Here is an 18,307-nt window from a genome sequence, read left to right on the forward strand (position 1 = left end):
AAAAAAGAAAATACAGTTCCTCAATTGCACTAGCTACATTTCAAGTGCTCATTAGCCACCACGTGTGCCTAGGGCTACTGTTTCGGAAATTGCAGATACAAAACATTTTCATCACTTCAGAAAGTTTATTGGATAGTGCCCCTCTGGAGTTTCTCAAAAGATTCCTGTTGGCATGTTGGGTGGGAGTTCTTTGTGGTGTGGAACTTTCCTGTGCGTTGAGAGGCTATTTAGTACCTCTGTCACATGTGCATTAAATGTCACTAGTGTTCTCCCTTGAATTAATCCCAAAATCTGCCCCATATTTGCAAATGCCCCAAGGGAAAAAAATTACCCCACTTGTAAAGCAGTGAGTTTTTGTCTTAGAAAGCATCTCCTAACTTTTCTTGGGATGGCTTCTGGTTGACTCTACCTGAGAGTGGAAGGTTTGAAATGATGGCTTTAAAAGAATGCCCTGGCTCAGGGCCTAACTCTGTTCTTCATTTCTATTTCCCTCACTTCTTCTGCTGACCTGTTTTCTGCTTCTGGGAAATTGCAGGAACAAAACCCTGCAGATGGAGAAGATCAAAGCCCGTTTGAAGGCTGAGTTTGAGGCACTTGAGTCAGAGGAGAGGCACCTGAAGGAATATAAACAAGAGATGGACCTACTGCTACAGGAGAAGATGGCTCATGTGGAGGAACTTCGACTGATCCATGCTGACATCAATGTGGTATGTGGCCACCCTCAGGGAACAGGCATTACAATGTTGGGTAGTGGAAGAATCCAGGAGTTCTGAGACAGGCCCTCACTCTGTCACTGAGTGACTAACATCACTGGAAAAGTTCCTTCTTTCTGGGCTTCATTTTTTCCTCTCTGTACTATGAGAGGGAGTCAGAAACCTCCTAGGGCTCTTTTAGTTCTGATGTGCTCTTATTCTGGAAGTCTGAGAGTTAAGAAATATCCTTGTGGAAAAGTAGACTAGGCATCTACCTCTGGGGTATAGCTTAAGGTATTGCAAAACTTCCAAACAGAATGAACAAATCATCTCTGCATACCTACCAAAGTGGAGCACCCTCATTAAAGTTTCTCTTTCAGAGACTCTTGGAACATGGGAAACTGTCTCTATTGAAATAAGATCCCCTCTTTTGGAGTTATTCAAACAGACTCTAGGCTGCTGTATTGGTGATTCTTTCACTAGGAAGTAGGTTGGAGGTGCTGATTTATAAGGTCCTTTCTAATCCTTAGAGCCCATGACAATATTTTTGATTCCTTTTTGATGGTGTTTTTATTCTTGAGAAACTCAATTCTGTGGCATTAGTCATTTCCTGATGTTGTCAGACCTAGGATCTTAACGAAAATATAAATGAGGTTTGTACAGTAAGCCCTTGGGATTTTCTATGTTAGAGATCACAGGATTCTGGGTCTCATGAGAAATTATAGCTAAGGAGGGATACAGAGACAATGAAGTAAACAAGATATTTGCCACAGAGGGGTTGAAGATTCAGGCCAGTGGATCTCGGATTAGAATATCAGAATCACCTGGAGGGCTTGTGTAAAACACAAAATGTGAGATACTTTTGTTGGCTCACGTAGTCTCTGGTCAGAAGATTCCCAAATTCTTTGTGTCCCACATGGAAGCATCCAGGCAGGACATGTGGGTGTAGTAAGGGAGATAATGGGGTTTATTAAAAGTTATGGAAAAAGTTAGAAACAGCCATGGTAGACCAGGTATGAGGCTGAAGGAGAGAGAGTTTTTCTCTTTCCAGGTACTTTTCAACCCTACGCTAACCTACAGGGAGGGGAAAAACCTGGTGATTCCTGACCACCAGTAATTGATGAATGGGGAGGGGCATGGGTGGTTCCTGAGCTAAAGTGGTTTGCATTGTCCCTGGACCAGGGTGTGAATAACCTATACATATTTGTAATTGAAAAAGAAAGGCTCAGAGAGGCTCCCCAAAACAGGCAGGAGTAGCAATACTTATATCAAACAAAGTAGACTTCAAACTTACATTGATCAAATGAGATAAAAAAAGGACACTTCATACTAATAAAAGGGGAAATACACCAAAAGGAAATAACAATTATCAACCTATATGCACCCAACGTTAGTGTACCCAATTTAATCAAGCATATACTAAAGGACTTAAAAGCACATATAGACTCCAACATGGTGGTAGTGGGAGACTTTAATACTCCTATATCACCAATAGATAGGTCATCCAAACAAAAAATCAATAAAGAAATTCTAGAACTAAATGACACCATAAATCAAATGACCTAACTGATGCCTACAGAATACTTCATCCCTCAATAGCACAGTACACATTCTTCTCGGCAGCCCATGGAACTTTCTCCAAAATAGATCATATCTTAGGGCACAAAGCAAGCCTCAGCAAATATAAGAAGGTAGAAATAACCCCCTGCATTCTATCTGATCACAATGAATTAAAACTAGAACTCAACAACAAAAACAACAACAGAAAATATGCAAAATACATGGAGGCTGAATAACACATTACTCAACAATCAGTGGTTCATAGAAGAAATAAGAGAGGAAATCAAAAGATTCCTGGAAGCTAATGAAAATGAAAACACCACCTACTAGAACCTATGGGATCTAGGAAAGGCAGTCCTAAGAGGAAAGTTTATGACCATAAGCACAAAAATTAAAAGGACAGAAAGATCTAATGCTACATTCCAAACTCCTAGAAAAACAAGAACAAGCAAAACCCAAAACAAGCAGAAGGAGAGAAATTATAAAAATGAGGGCCAAAATTAATGAAATAGAAACCAAAAAACCATACAAAGAGTCAATGAAACAAAGAGCTAGTTCTTTGAAAAAATAAACAAGATTGACAAGCCCTGGGCAAATCTGACTAAAATGAGGAGGGAAAACACCCAAATTAGTAAAGTCAGAAACACAAAAGGGGACATAACAAAAAACACCAAGGAAATCCAGGGAATCATGAGAAACTACTTTTGAGAACCTATATTCCAATAAATGGGAAAATCTTAAAGAAATGGACAAATTTCTAGATACTTATGACCATCTAAAACTGAACCAAGAGGATATTAACCACCTAAACATGTCTATAACACAAAATGAAATTGAAGCAGCAATAAAGAGTCTCCCAAAAAAGAAAAGTCCAGGACCTGATGGATTCTCTGCTGAACTCTACCAGACCTTTAAAGAACTAATACCAACACTCCTTAAACTTTTCCACAAAATAGAAAGGGAAGGAACACTGCCTAATTCATTCTATGAAGCCAGCATTACACTCATCCTGAAACCAGACAAGGACACATCCAAAAAGGAGAACTACAGGCCACTCTCCTGAATGAACATTGATGCAGAAATCCTCAATAAAATAATGGCAAACTGAATCCAACATAGCTGAAAGATCATTCACCATGCCCATATCGGCTTCATCCCAGGGATGCAGGGATGGTTCAACATATGCAAATCAACAAATGTAATGCAGCACATTAATAGAAGCAAAGACAAAACCACTTGATCATCTCAATAGATGCAGAAAAAGCCTTGGATCAGATTCAACACCACTTCATGATAAAAGCTCTAAGAAAACTAGGAATAGAAGGAATGTACCTCAATATTATAAAGGCTATATATGACAGACTATTAGCCAACATCATACTTAATGGGGAAAAACTGAAACCATTTCCCCTAAAATCAGGAATGAGACAAGGGTGCCCACTCTCTCCACTCCTATTCAACGTAGTCCTGGAATTCCTACCCAGAGCAATAAGGCAAGACGAAGAAATAAAAGGAATACAAATAGGTAAAGAAATAGCAAAGTATCTCTATTTGTAGATGACATGATCCTATACCTCGAAGACCCAAAAAGCTCCACCCAAAAACTCCTAAACACCATAAACAGCTTCAGTAATGTAGCAGTATACAAAATCAACTTACAAAAACCAGTAGCCTTTCTATACACCAACAATGAAAAAAATTGAGAAAGAATATAGGAAAACAATTCCATTTACAATAGCCTCAAAAAAATCAAATACCTAGGAATAAACTTAATGAAGGATGTAAATGGCCTCTACGTGGAGAACTACAAATTACTGAAGAAAGAGATTGAGGAAGACTGCAGAACATGGAAAGAGCTCCCATGCTCATGGATTGACAGGATCAACATAGTAAAATGGCTATACTACCAAAAGCAATCTACATGTTCTATGCAATTCACATCAAAATCCCAATGACATTCACCAAAGAGATTGAAAAATCTACCATTAAATTTATATGGAAACACAAGAGACTGCAAATAGCCAAGGCAATACTCAGCAAGAAGAGCAATGCTGGAGGTATCACAATACCCGACTTCAAACTATACTACAGAGCCATAGCAATAAAAACAGCATGGTAGTGGCACAAAAACAAATATGAAGACCAGTGGAACAGAATACAGGACCCAGATATGAATCCACCTTATTTTTGACAAAGGCGCCAAAAACGTACGGTGGAGAATAGACAGCCTCTTCAACAAATGTTGTTGGGAAAAGTGGTTATCTGCCTGCAGAAAACTGAAACTAGATCCATGCCCATCACTCTGTACTAGTATCAACTCAAAGTAGATTAAGGACTTTAATATCAGACCCAAAACCTTGCAGTTAGTACATGAAAGAGCAAGGGAATACTCTGTAAGCAATAGGTATAGGCAAGGACGTTCTCAGTAGAACTCCAGTAGCCCAACAACTAAGAGAAAGGATGGATAAATGGGACTACATGAAATTAAAAATATAATGCACAGCAAAAGAAATGGTCTCTAAATTGAAGAGACCACACACTCATTTGCTTGCTATACATCAGACAAAGAACTGATAACCAGAATATACAGGGAGCTCAAAAAACTAAACTCCCCCCAAATTAATGAACCAATAAAGAAGTGGGCAACTGAACTAAACAGAAAGGAAAAAGTCCAAATAGCCAAAAAAAACACATGAAAAAAATGCTCACCATCCTTGGCCATAAAGAAAATGCAAATCAAAAGCACACTAAGATTCCACCTTACTCCTGTTAAAATAGCTACCATCAAGATCACCACCAATAACAAATGTTGGCGAGGACACAGGGAAAAAGCAACCCTCATACACTGCTGGTGGGAATGTAAGCTAGTACAACCACTTTGGAAAACAATATGGAGGCTTCTTAAAAAACTAAACATAGATCTGCCATATGATCCAGCAACATCACTCCTAGGGATATACCCAAAGGAATGTGACTCAGGTAATTACAAAGGCACCTGCACACCCATGTTTATTGCAGCACTATTCACAATAGTCAAGCTATGGAAACAGCCAAGATGCCTCACTACCGATGAATGGATTAAGAAAATGTGGTACTTACACACAATGGAATTTTACTCAGCTACAAAGAAGAATTAAATTTTGTCATTCACAAGTAAATGGATGGAACTGGAAAACATCATCTTAAGTGAAGTTAGCCAAAAATCGCCTATTTGCCCTCATATGCAGATTACAGACCTAAAACTAATGCAGTAATATTATTGGACATGGGTCACACACTAAGGGGAGAATGCACATGGGAGGAATAGGGAAAGGGAAAGAAACCTAAAACTTGAAAGTGTTTGATGTGCTCCCTGTAGAGAAGTGAATATAATAATCTTAAACTGACAGAGGCCACTATGGGAAGGTGGCCAGGAAGTAGTGAAGAGGTCTGGAGAGATGAGCCAAAGTGGGTTGCAATGCACAAGTGCATGGAAGCAACACTAGGAATCTCTCTGTATAGCTATCTTTATTTCAAGATAGCAAAAATGCTATGTCTTTCTTCTTGTCTCTTATGTTTTCTCTTCATCAAAATTGGGGAACAAGAGGGTGGAACAGGTTCTGCCCGGAAGCAGGGGATGGGGGCCGGAGGGGACGAGGTGGCCCAAACAATGTATGCACATGTAAGTAAATGTAAAAATGATAAAATGAAAGAAAGAAAAAGTAACACTAGAACTTAACGAATAAAAAAAGGCTCAGAGAAAGAGAATAATGTTCAACCTGAAATATAATATTAAGTCATATATGTATTAAGATTCCCAAACTTTTCCTATCTAAGCCTGCCTCAACACCACCCCAGAGCTTCTAGTCCCATATAGTTTGGGTTAATGCCTGAGCATTTCCATTTCTGAGTTCTCAAATGATACTGATGCTGCTGATCTGTATCTGGCAAACATATTTTGAGAACAGTTGACCTAGAAGAAAAGTCAGTGTTCTGGAAGACAGAAGTTCTGAATCTTTATACAACCTTTGTCCTTTAGTATCTTCCTGGGGAAGCCCTTTCTTTCTGACCCTCAGTTCTCTGACTTGTAAAATGATGGTAGGGTGAACTAAGTGAACACTAAAGGCCACTCCAGTTCTAAGATGCTATATTTGAATAATAATTACAATTATTGAGGTTTTACTCAGTTAGCCCTTGTATTGAGTGCTTTGTATGAGTTTGATCATTCAGTCTTCCCCAAGATTGCATGAGGTATACACTATTAAATTCTCATCATTATAGAGATTAAGAAACTGAGGCTAGAACTGGAAGTGTGGCTCAAGTGGTAGAGTGCCTGCTTCGCAAGCTTGAAGCCCTGAGTTCAAACCCCTGTCCAAAAAAAAGAAACTGAGTCTTGACTAGAGTCATGTAGAAAGAAGATGACAGGTCAAGATCTTCAACATAGATTGGTCTAACTGGAGTTTGTGCTATTATCCAGTCAATTATAAAGCCTCTTTTAGAACTTTGGGATCTTTTCTTTATGCCTACCCTACTCTATTTTCCAGATGGAAAACACCATCAAACAGTCTGAGAATGACCTGAACAAGTTGCTAGAGTCTACCCGGCGACTGCATGATGAATATAAGCCACTGAAGGAACATGTAGATGCCCTGCGCATGACTTTGGGTCTACAGAGGCTTCCTGATTTGTGTGAAGAGGAGGAGAAACTCTCCCTGGAGTAAGCTCCCTGCCCCCTGTCCCTAACATACCACATAGGCACACATACACACACACACACGGACAAAGAGACACACACACACACACACACACACACACACGGACAAAGAGACACACACACACACACACGGACAAAGAGACACACACACTCACACAAAGGCATATATATATATATATATATATATATATATTCATTCAATACACACACACACACAAAGCCTGGCCTGAGAGTCCAAGTACTTAGTCCTTAGGTCTGTCAGTGGCTGAGTCATTCTGTGACCTTAGGCAAGTCTCTGTGCTAGGCTATCACACCAGAAGAAGTATGATTAGACTGGAATTACTTTTAGAATGGCTTTTAAAATTCTTTCTGACTTTGACAGTATAAGAATTTACCTATGACTTATAAATGGTCTCCTCTCAGATAGGTACTGGCACCTCATGCCTGTAATCCTACCTATTTGGGAGACTGAGATCAGGAAGATCATGCTTTGAGGTCAGCCTGGGAAAATAGTTTGTGAGACACCATCTCCAAAATAACCAAAGCAAAATGTACTGGAGGTATGGCTCAAGTCACAGAGTGCCTGCTTTGCAAGCACAAAGCCCTGAGTTGAAACCCCAGTTACTCCAAAAAAAAACAGTCCCATCTCAGTTCAGGGTTAAAAATAAAAGCTTCCAGCAATGTTTGAAAACACAAAAGGCTAAGCTTTCATGGTCTCCAGGGCTATCTTGGGATTTAATCTCAAGACCCGCAGTTAAGAACTAGGCTTACCTTAAAGGGAGACAAGAGTTCAGCCCAACAGAAGGAAGCGTTTCCTAAAGGTAAAGTAGGTTACATGTGAAAGTGGTGAGCTTCTGATTCTTAGAGGTATATAAACATAGGCCTGGGGACACTTAATGGGAAGACTGCAAATGAAGATGGGATGAAGGATAGGACTAAATGTCTTTTAAGAACCTTCCTAGCACTGATATTTCTTGATCACCTGGGTCTGCCAGAGTTAAGAAGCAGGAGGATTTCCTAGCAACAATGGGCTTGTTACCCAGGGAAAAAACTTTGTGCTGGGGAGGGTATAGTAAATTTCTAGAGAGAGCCATAGTCCAACCTTTGGTTCTCTGGTATGGAGACTTTAAGAGGGGCAAGGTTCTTGCTTTCAGAATGATCCAGCCAATGTCTTTCATCTCCAAAGTTATTTTGAGAAGCAGAAAGCAGAATGGCAGACGGAGCCACAAGAGCCCCCAATCCCTGAGTCCCTGGCTGCTGCAGCTGCTGCTGCCCAACAACTCCAAGTGGCCAGGAAGCAGGATACTCGGCAAACGGCCACTTTCAGGCAGCAGCCTCCACCTATGAAGGTAAGTGAGCTAGAGTGGGGCTATGGAGGAAGCATAGTATCCTCCCATAGAAGGCCTATGGAATGCTGGGTCTGAAGCTTTGACCTTATTTATTTTGGGTCTTCCTTAAATAGCCTTTGCTAGGGACACAGAGGAAGGGGTGCTATATTGGTCCCACTGGTTTCATTGCTTCACTTTTCCAGATAGATTAGAATGCAGGGAGATTAACAGGCCCTGCTGAAATATAACTTTCTAAAAATTGGAAATATCACTTCTATATAAATATATAGTGAGCATGTGTTATTAATGAGGAAGCCCTCAGGACTACAAAACAGATTCTCAGAACATTTGTATAGTTAAGAAAGGAAAGAAATGCTAAAATAAATTTGTAAAGTCAGGTACAGAATTGTCTTGTGTTCTACAGGGCAATAAATCTGTGACTTTTCCAGTTACCTTTTCTTCTAACAAATAATTAGCATGTCCATTTGGACAAAAACCATTTGCAGCTTATCAGTGTAACACCACAGAGTCCGATCAATAGTAAATAGTCAAAGAGACATTCTACTAGAGCAGGGTCAACAAACTATAGTTCACGGTCAAGTCTGACCTGCTCCCTGCTTTTGTTAAGGATTTACTTGCATACATGTGTGCTTTTTTTGTTTATGTACTGAATCTTAACATAAAATACAGTTGAGTAATTTCAACAAAGACTATATAATGTGAAAAGTCTAGAATATTTACTACTTTGGCTCTTACAGAAAAAAAGTTTACTGAACTTTGTCCAAAAAAATTAAACAATCCTAGGGAGAGCCTCTTAGAGACAATATTCCAGTATAATGTTCTATAAACATGTAGTCCTCATTTAGCCTTATTGCCAAGTTTTGCATACATTTTTAACATCCCTTTCTGACTTCAGTTATATCTTTCACTCCCATCTTCTATGGCTTCCAAGACACAGACACAGATGTCTATTATGGCCTTACTAATTACTGATGGAAAATCAAAGTTGCTTTCTGGGCCCCTGGGGATCAGAAGTCTGAGCTATGGTCTAGAAGAATATGACCATTAACTTACTTTGTCCTATGCCTGCTGCCAGGCCTGTCTGTCTTGTCACCAGCAAATTCACCGGAATGCACCTATATGCCCTCTTTGCAAAGCCAAGAGTCGGTCCCGGAACCCCAAAAAGCCCAAGCGGAAGCAGGATGAATGAAGAGGAGAACACGTAACCTCGGCTCATCATAAGCCCTTCCCTTGGCCAGAGAGATTGATATCCTGATGTGAAAACCCTTCCCCACCCGCACCAAGTCTATTTAATGTGATGGAAGCACAACCCCACTCTCATTTTCTCATTTCTCTCTACTCTTGGGATTTCTGGTTTAGGAAAAGATGTTGTTCAGGTGCTAATGACTATGTCTAACGACCCTTCTCTCCTACCCACATTTCAACCACTGCCCTTGTTTGAAGATGACAGCAAGGAAGAAGGCCCAGATGTGACTGTGTCTCCTATGCCTGATGCCTGGAGCCTAAGAAACTATAGGGTCTGAGGTCTGGAGAAGGCCCATACTTTGTTTCAGGAAAATGCTCCAATGTTTCCCTTCCTTATACTTTTGCCTTAGGCTCTGAAGGGACAACTGTCTTCTTGCTGTGTGCATCTATTCCTCCACCCCCATCCTTATGCTTAAGGCCCAGAGATAGGTTGGACAAACTTTCCTTTTTATATTCATTTGTGAGGCCTAGATGTGATTCTATAGCTCTCCCCACCCAAACCTCTCAGATACACTAAACTTTTTAGGCACCAGACTGTGTGTCTGGGAATTCTAAAATCTGTGGGCCTTTCCCCATACCTCTGGTCTTTCCCCACAGTGAAATTAGGACGCCAAACCTGCTCTATAGATCCTACCTAGCTCACCGCCAGGGCTGAGAGCTATACTATAGGAGTTGACTGAGAGGGGCCCCAGGCTGACTTTGGTATTGGTTTGTGTTCAAAATCATTACTCTGGTACCTGCTCAATTGTATATCATTGAGAGGAGAGGAGTGGATTTACATTCAAATGAGTGCTACTTTACGCAAGTAAGTGGGTAGGGCTTTCTTTCCATTCACCCCTCCCTTCTTAGATCTGTCTTCTATAAGGCAGCCTCAACTCAGGAAAGCTGCTGGCCACCCCTTTCCTGTGGATTGTAAAAATGACCTTTCTTTCCAAAAGAAAAAGCATCAAGCTCCTCAAGCCCCACAACTCTCTCCACCAAAACTAGGTTTCCTAGTAAGTCACTCTTAGACTTAAGGGATGAAGATGGGGGTTGAATACCTGAAAAGGTTTTAGTCCTAGATCTCAGTCCCTGGCTGGCAAGGAGGGATATTTTTCCTTCTTTCCTTAATTGTAGTTTTAAGTTGCCACAATGTATGTGCTCATAATACCAAAGGCTCCTCTGCCTTTTGAAAGTAAGAGTGTTATGTCTGTATAAATCCTTTTAAATAAACATTTGTTCATTGGAGTAAATGCTAATAGCATGCCTACTATGTACTGGATAATACAAAAAATATAACACCAAGCCCTTTTCTTTTATTCACTCCAACTTGTAAGTGAGAAAGCCATGCACCAGAGCCATATAATTTACCCAGTAATCATAACAACTCCATTTATTCAGCATCTACTTTGTGCCAGCTACCTATGCAAGATGCTTTATACAAGTGATTGTATTTGATTTTCAAAACAACATTATAAGCTAAGTATTTTTTTCTTTTTCTGAGACAGAGTCTCATTATATAGCCCAGGCTGGCCTCAAATTCTTGATCTTCCTGCCTCCACCTCCCTAATGCTGGAATTTGAGGCTTTCGTTACCATGCCTTACTAAAAACTAAATATTGTAATTTTCTAAAACAAAGATAAACTGAGCTACAGAGAAGTTAAATAACTTGTCTAGAATTAAATAGCTAATAAGAGGATGTTTCAGGATTTGAAGCCTGATTTGTCTGATTCCAGAGCTCATGTTTTCTACTTCTTCATGATCACTCTTTTCCCTCTTAAAGCATTTCTCCCTTTGGGAATGGCTTGATGATAGAGGTGATTTAAATAACTTTGGACCTGAAATCAGGAACTAGGTATCTACTAACCAATTGATAGAGGGATAGAAAAGCTTAGTACTCTGTAGGAATACAATAGAGAAGAACTCTGAAGGGGCATCCTAGCTTTAGAGATCCCTATAAAAGGTCCTAGGGTTGCCATTATGACTACCTTACAGTTCGTCTTCTTTCCAATCCTGTCCCCTTGCCTTGCTTGGCCCTGCCTTGCCTTCCCTTCCCATTCATGAGTATTGGTCCCAAGAGCTCCCTAATTACTCTCCTATCCTCCACTAATTGCTAGTGCTTCCCAGGGAGCCTAATGGCTGACCAGAATTTCTCTGTACCTTATTGTCCTCATCTGCAAAATAGGGAACATAGTAGCACTTATTTAAATTAAAGAGGCTGTTGTGGGCAAGTCATAAGCACTCAATAAGTGTTAATTTCCTTCTCTGGGTCTCTGGGATTATTATATTGGATGATCTGTCAAAAGAAATACTATTCATACTTGTCTGACATTACTCTTATCAACTGAGGTTTTGTCCAGCTGCAAGCTTTGGCCCAGGCTCACTCAGGACAAAGAGAAGTCACTTGCTGTGCAATCGGGGATATACAATCTGTATAGGCCTCACAGGGTCCCTTTAAAATACAGGTGATGATCATTGGTCTGCATCCTTAGCACAGTGGAAGTGATGTCTGTTAATTCTGTTATAGTGAAAGTAATAAGACTTCAGAGCACCACCAGCCAGGCAAGCCTTCTGACTGGGAAAGGAATAATCATGTCTTGAGAGCCTACCCATGGCCAGCCACTTGGTAGGACATTACTATCTCATTTAGTCTTTCTGTTTTTTTTAATCTGTTTGTGTGAAATAAATTGCCCTAAAATTTACAGTCTTAAAACAAGCAACATTTATTTACTTATGATTCTTCAGTTTGAGCAGGCCTGGCTGGGAATGGTTCATTTGCATTCCATGTGGTATTCCTCAAGTCAGCTTGGCTGGGGGCTGGAGGATCCAAGATGATTGTATTTTCATCTGGTTCCTCAGTTGGAGGTGGCTGGAACAAATCTAGCGCCTAGCACCTTTTTGTAGTCTTTCTCCTCCAGAGCCTCTCTTTTTCCATATGGCATCTTTCTATAGCAGTCAGACATTTTCACCTGGTAGCTAGCTTCCAAAGAGGGTGAAAAACAAAGTTGCCAGACCTTGTATGGTATGAAACCATAAGACATATAGTAATACTGTTGCTGCAGCACTCTATCAAAGCAAGTCACAGGATCAGCTTAGATTTTCAGAGGTGGGAAAATAGACTTCTCTTAATGGGAGTTGCTGCATACATTTCAGAAATGGGAGAAATTACTGCCGTATTTGCAATCTACCACATTTTCTGACAATAACCTTGCGAGGAAGGTGTTGTATGTGTTCATTTCTGCAGATGATAAAACTGAGGCTCAAAAGTGGAAAAGTAATAACCAACGAATAACTTGGAAAGAGTAGATCCAAGTTTGTCTGCCTCTAAACTGTGTTCCTTTTGCCTAAATGTGACCCTGCAGCCAAAGTTTTGCTGCAGATAAACCCCAGGGGATGGATGAAAGAAAAAGGAGGAGGAGAGTAAGAAAAGTAAGGTATCTATTCTTTGTATTGGTAAGATACTTTACACTTAATCCACCTTCTTCAACATTCTCAATTACACTATACTGTTAATAAAACAGGTATTATCATCCACATTTTATAGATGAGGCCTAGAGAGTAGAACTTGCTTGTATAAGGTCACATGGTAAGTTGAGAGCAAGGTTACAACTGGACTATACCTTACAATCTGGGAATCTCCCAGTCTGTAGCCCTCTTTACATGCTTCCCACAGCAGGGATGAAATATATGCACGTTTTGTGCCAGAGGTTGCTGACTCTTATTTTGGAGGTAGGAGTTCACTTTACAGGGGAAGGGTCTGATTTTAGAAGTTCTCTTAAAAATCCAGTTCTTTGGTTACTATTATGCCTTCGGCTTTGTCATAGCAACTAGTAACAACTTCATAATAATCAACATCTTCCAAGGTAAACTCTGGAAAGGCTGTTAACTCAAGACCATGTGCCCTTGAGTTAGTTACTTACCCTTCTGGGCCTCCACTTCCTCACATATGAGGCAGAAATAGTAATAGTCCTTTCTGCATAACATTATTGTGAGGATTAAATGAGCTAATACATGTTAAGTGCCTAGAATAGCATCTGAAAAGCATTTAATAAATGGCAGCTATGAGGAAGATAATACTGATGATTGGCTTCCTGAGAAGCCAAAGATCATGACAACAATGGTGATGATGAATATGATGAAGGCTTACTTAGAATTCTAAATGTGCAAAAGGGTCCTGTGTAGGGCCTCTCACAGAGGGAAATGGGCAGCTGGGAATCATAATGTCCTTCCTAAAAAGTGATGAGATTCTGAGACTCTGATACCACCAGTTATTGAATATGTTTAATGGTTGTAAACATACAGGGCCTTCCTGGAGAGTAGGTGGAAGCCCCTCTTTCCACCACATTCTCTGCTTGTGACTAGGGAGCAAAGACCATCTTTAACAAGCACCATCCACCACTGGTCTAGGTCATTTCATACTAGTAGTTTCCATACTGCATGATACAGGGAAATGACGCTGACACAGGAGCCAGTTGTTTCCCAGTTTAATTCCCAGATCCACTATTTACTAGTGGTATATTCTTGAGCATGTTATTAAACTTTTCTGATTTCCATTTTCTCATTTGTAAAGTGGAGATAATACCTACTGTGAGGATTGCAATAAAATTTTTTTAAATGAAGAAGGGGAGGGTCATCATTTATTGGATGCCCATAATATGGTGGGTACTGTACTGTTTTCTCATATACTTTACCACATATGAGGTGGCATAGTATAGCGGCTAAGAGCACTGATAGAAAGCCAGATAGTCTAGATTCAAATCTCAGCATCAACATTTACTAACTATGTAAACTTCACTGAACTCACTAATTTCCTAAAACCTTAGTGTCCCTATCTGAAAAATAGAGATAACAGTAGAATTTACCTTGTTGGATTATTACAGGGATTAAATGAGTTAACATTTATAAAGTGAACATACGAAGCATTAATTGAATGTTTGATAAATAACTAAACTCAAAAAATCTTCCTAGCAGTACTCCATGTCATCAACTTAGAGAAGAGACAATTGAGGTTGGGAGAGGTCAAATGCCTTAGGTCTGTGTGACTCTAATATATTCCAAAAGTAGTACCTAAAAGAGTACCTGGTACCAAGTAGATCCTCAATAACATTTCATTCATTTCCTTAGACTTGGAGTTTGGAGGTCTGGGTGTGAGTCTTGTCTTGCTCCAAGTGAATGAAGAGAGAAGGGAAATCAAGACAGAGACAGACAAAGTCACACTTCAATAAGAAGCCATGGTGGGGGCTGGGGAGAGGAGCCTTTCTATCTAGTGTAGTCTTTGCCCATCTGGGATGCACATTTTTGGTGATTTCCTTGATTGTCTGCCTTTATTCTCCAGTAAGAGCTGAGCTCCCAGAGGTCAGAGTCTTTATCTCCAACTACCTAGACAATTCTCCACTGGGAGGTACTGAATCCCTGAAACTGAACACAACCTTCCAGAAGAACATTTCCGACAAGATCCCCTCCTCCTGATAGTTTCTCATCTGGCTCCCAACTGGGGTCTCTAATTGCAGTTGGAGATAGGAAAGTGAAAACTGGCAAAGCTTTTTTGAATAGCCCCACCCCATCAACTGCTAGGCCATTTTCACCTAAATTAGGCTGAAAGTGCAGAGGAAGGTAGGCAAAAGGAAGTAGGAGGGGGCACCATCAATCACTGGACCTCAGGCTTCTTTCCAGCTGTTTTGGTACAAACAAATGAAAAGAGATGCCTTTTTAGGAAGGGCAGAACTAGCACAAGTTCAAGTTAATTACTGAAAGCTCTTTTGTAGCAAATTGTGTTGTAATACTTTTGTAATCCAGCCATATGTACACAACACATCCCAACATCTCTTCATACTCTGAATTTTTGCCTCCTCACTTCCAATATTTTATTGTATATCAAGAAACTTATGTGATTTTTAAAAATTCTGTATTCGTATAGCTTGTCTCCCCACAATTTTCCCCACATTTCTTGGAGGCCTGACACATGTCAAGAGCATCCCACCTCCTGTGCATCTGAACTTTGGGGAGTCAAAGATGTATGAATCACACTTCCCCACATCTACATCCTTCCTTCCATCTGATCTCTGGACCAGCCAAAGCCAATTTCTCTATCTTTGTCTGGACCCACACTCTTCATCAGAGGATGAATCAGAAGATCAGAGGATGGTGGTTTGAGACCAGCCCAAGCAAAAAGTTAGCGAGACCCCATCTCAATGAATAGCTGGGCATGGCAGCATTCTCTGTCACTCCAACTTATGTGGGAGGCTGAGATCAGGAGAATTGTGGTTCCAAGCCAGCAGAACCAAAAAAGTATGTGAGACCTCATATCAACAGAAAAAAGTTAGGTGTGGCATGTGCCTATCATCCCGGTGATGGCAGGAAGTGAAAAATAGAATTGCAGTCTCAGTCGGCCAGGGCAAAAAGTAAGACTCTAAACCCAAATAACAAGTGCAAAAAGAGCTGGAGGCATAGCTCAACAATAGAGTGCCTACCTAGCAAGCACAAAGCTTTGAGTTCAAACCTCAGTACTGGCAAATAATAATAATAATGATAATGACAACAAATATTGGTGAGAATGTAGAGCAACCAATACTCTCATGCACTGCTAGTGTGAATGTAAAATATTATGATCACTTTAGAAAAAGATCTGGCTGTTATTTTAAGATGAAATATTCAGCCACACTTTGACCCAGCACTATGACCCAGTAGTATATATCACTGTAGTATATATTTGCTGCTAGGTATATACTTAAGAGAAATGGAAACATATTTCTAGTAAAATCTTATATATGAATTTTCCATGAAAACTCCAATCTGGAAACAGCTCAGGTACTCACAAATAGAAGAATGAATAAAAGAAATATGGCATATTCAAAGAACAAAGTATTGATACATGCAAAAAATCAATGAATCTCAAAAAACATACTGAGTGAACACAGCAAGATACAAGGGTACATACTGTATGATTCTATTTATAGAAAGACAAAACTAATCAATGGTGAGAGCAATTAGAACAGCATTTGTTTCTGGAGGATTGGGGGTGAGGATTAACAGGGAAGGGGAATAAGGAAACTTTCTGGGTGGTGGTTGTGTTGGGAATCCTTGATACTACCCTTTGTTTAGATGATTTGATGGGAGCCCTGTAAGACAAATCTCAACATACAGTCATAATCATAGCTGTGATTTTTAAAGAGGAAAGACACAGTAAAGTCCAGAGGAAAGCAGGAATAAGCTTCCAAAGAACCCTCTCAGTGGAACAATATAGGATCCAATTAATTATCCCAGCAGTCATCTATGACAGTCCTGTGAAATGCTGACTACCAGGAAGCTTATTAAAATGGAAAGTTTTTATTGGGAGCTTGTTATATAGCCATTCTCTGCATAGGATGTACCAAAACATCATACTACCCAAAGGAAAGCAGATATGAAAGGTAAACAATATTATTTGCATAAATAGTTTAGGCACAGTGAGTCATTCTCATTATGAAATGGGAGGAACCATCCCCAAATTCAGGTTCCTAGATTCTAGTCAAGGATCAACTAAGCAGGCCTGTCAATGGATAGCAGTCAAATCTGCTAAATTAACCCTTTCCTGCACAGAGGGAGTTAGTGCTCTATATTTTTATATGATTTGGGTTACATTACATGCAGTCATATGTCAAAATTCAGGGAATAAAACACTTAAGATCTGTATATTTAATTGTATGCAAATTTTACCTCAAAATAAGTATTAGTGGTAGCATTAATATACCTATCAATATTAATAATATCCATATTTAGGGATGGAGTGTACTGTTGTATGCAACTTATTTTGAAACTCATCAACTCTTAGGTGGATTGATGATGGATGGATATAAAGACAGATAAGTGATAAAAATGAATCCAACAAAATGCTAATTGGAGGATTTACATGGGGCATATGGGAGTTACCTATAAAACCTATTGTATTACATTGTAATTTCATAGTATTTTTATAATAAAATATTGAAGAAATAAAATATCTATATGCTAAAATTACTACATTGCCCAAAAGTCTTGGTTTTCTCCCAAGACAATTTATAATCTGACTCTTATATAATTAGCATAGCTCTCACTGACTCCAGTAGAATTGACAGAGCACCAGGGAGAAAATGAGTAATGGAGAGAGGATGACAGCTTTGCCCTCTCACATAGGGTGACCAAGTTGTTCCTGTTTTCCCGGACTGTCCCAGTTTTAAAGTGGAAACTCCTACATCTTGGGAAAATCTTCAATCCCAGGCAAACTGGAATGGTTGGTGATTAATTACCCTACTGCACCTTTGGATTCAGGTGTGCTGTGAGCTCTCTCTCTCTCTCTCTCTCTCCTCTCTCTCTCTCTCTCCCTTTCTGGTTATGTTAAGGCAGCTGTGTCACCTGTTGTTTCTACTCTATGTCATGGCATGTTGAGGGGCTCTGAACAGTTTGAAGTCTGGCCCTGATCGGCTATTTGGGCAGATGATACTATCTGCTGGTGATAGGGTTCATCTATTAAAGAAACTCTCCCACAGAGCTCAGCACATCCAGTAAGAGGCTGTTATAACTGCTTCTTTCTCTTCCACACCTCTCTGAAGTCCTGGTTTTTTGTGCCGAAATCTCATAACTCTAGCATCACCAACGACACTAAAACTTTGCCAGTGGTCTCTGGGTCCTACTGCTAACTGACTCCAGGCATTCCTCAGTGTCCTAACCACATAATCACACTGCCTAGTAGGAGGCATGTAAATTCCATTCAGAAGGAAGAAGAGATGACTTCACAGCAGGCAGGAAAGTTATACTTTTCCAAAAGAAGCAAG

General features: G+C 40.0%; 1 protein-coding gene across 1 annotated transcript in view; it reads left to right on the top strand.

Annotated features, from left to right (window-relative positions):
• The window catches only part of Zc4h2 (zinc finger C4H2-type containing), a 53,908-nt gene extending 36,492 nt beyond the window's left edge, over positions 1-17,416 (top strand). The window contains exons 2-5 of the mRNA XM_020157555.2: positions 536-707; positions 6,776-6,948; positions 8,132-8,294; positions 9,370-17,416. Of these exons, the coding sequence (XP_020013144.1) occupies positions 536-707; positions 6,776-6,948; positions 8,132-8,294; positions 9,370-9,483 (622 nt within the window). The 3' untranslated portion in view covers positions 9,484-17,416. The remainder of the gene's footprint in view (positions 1-535; positions 708-6,775; positions 6,949-8,131; positions 8,295-9,369) is intronic.
• The last annotated feature ends 891 nt before the right edge of the window (positions 17,417-18,307 follow it).

The sequence above is a fragment of the Castor canadensis genome, chromosome X (assembly GCF_047511655.1).
Source record: "Castor canadensis chromosome X, mCasCan1.hap1v2, whole genome shotgun sequence".
NCBI lineage: Eukaryota > Metazoa > Chordata > Mammalia > Rodentia > Castoridae > Castor > Castor canadensis.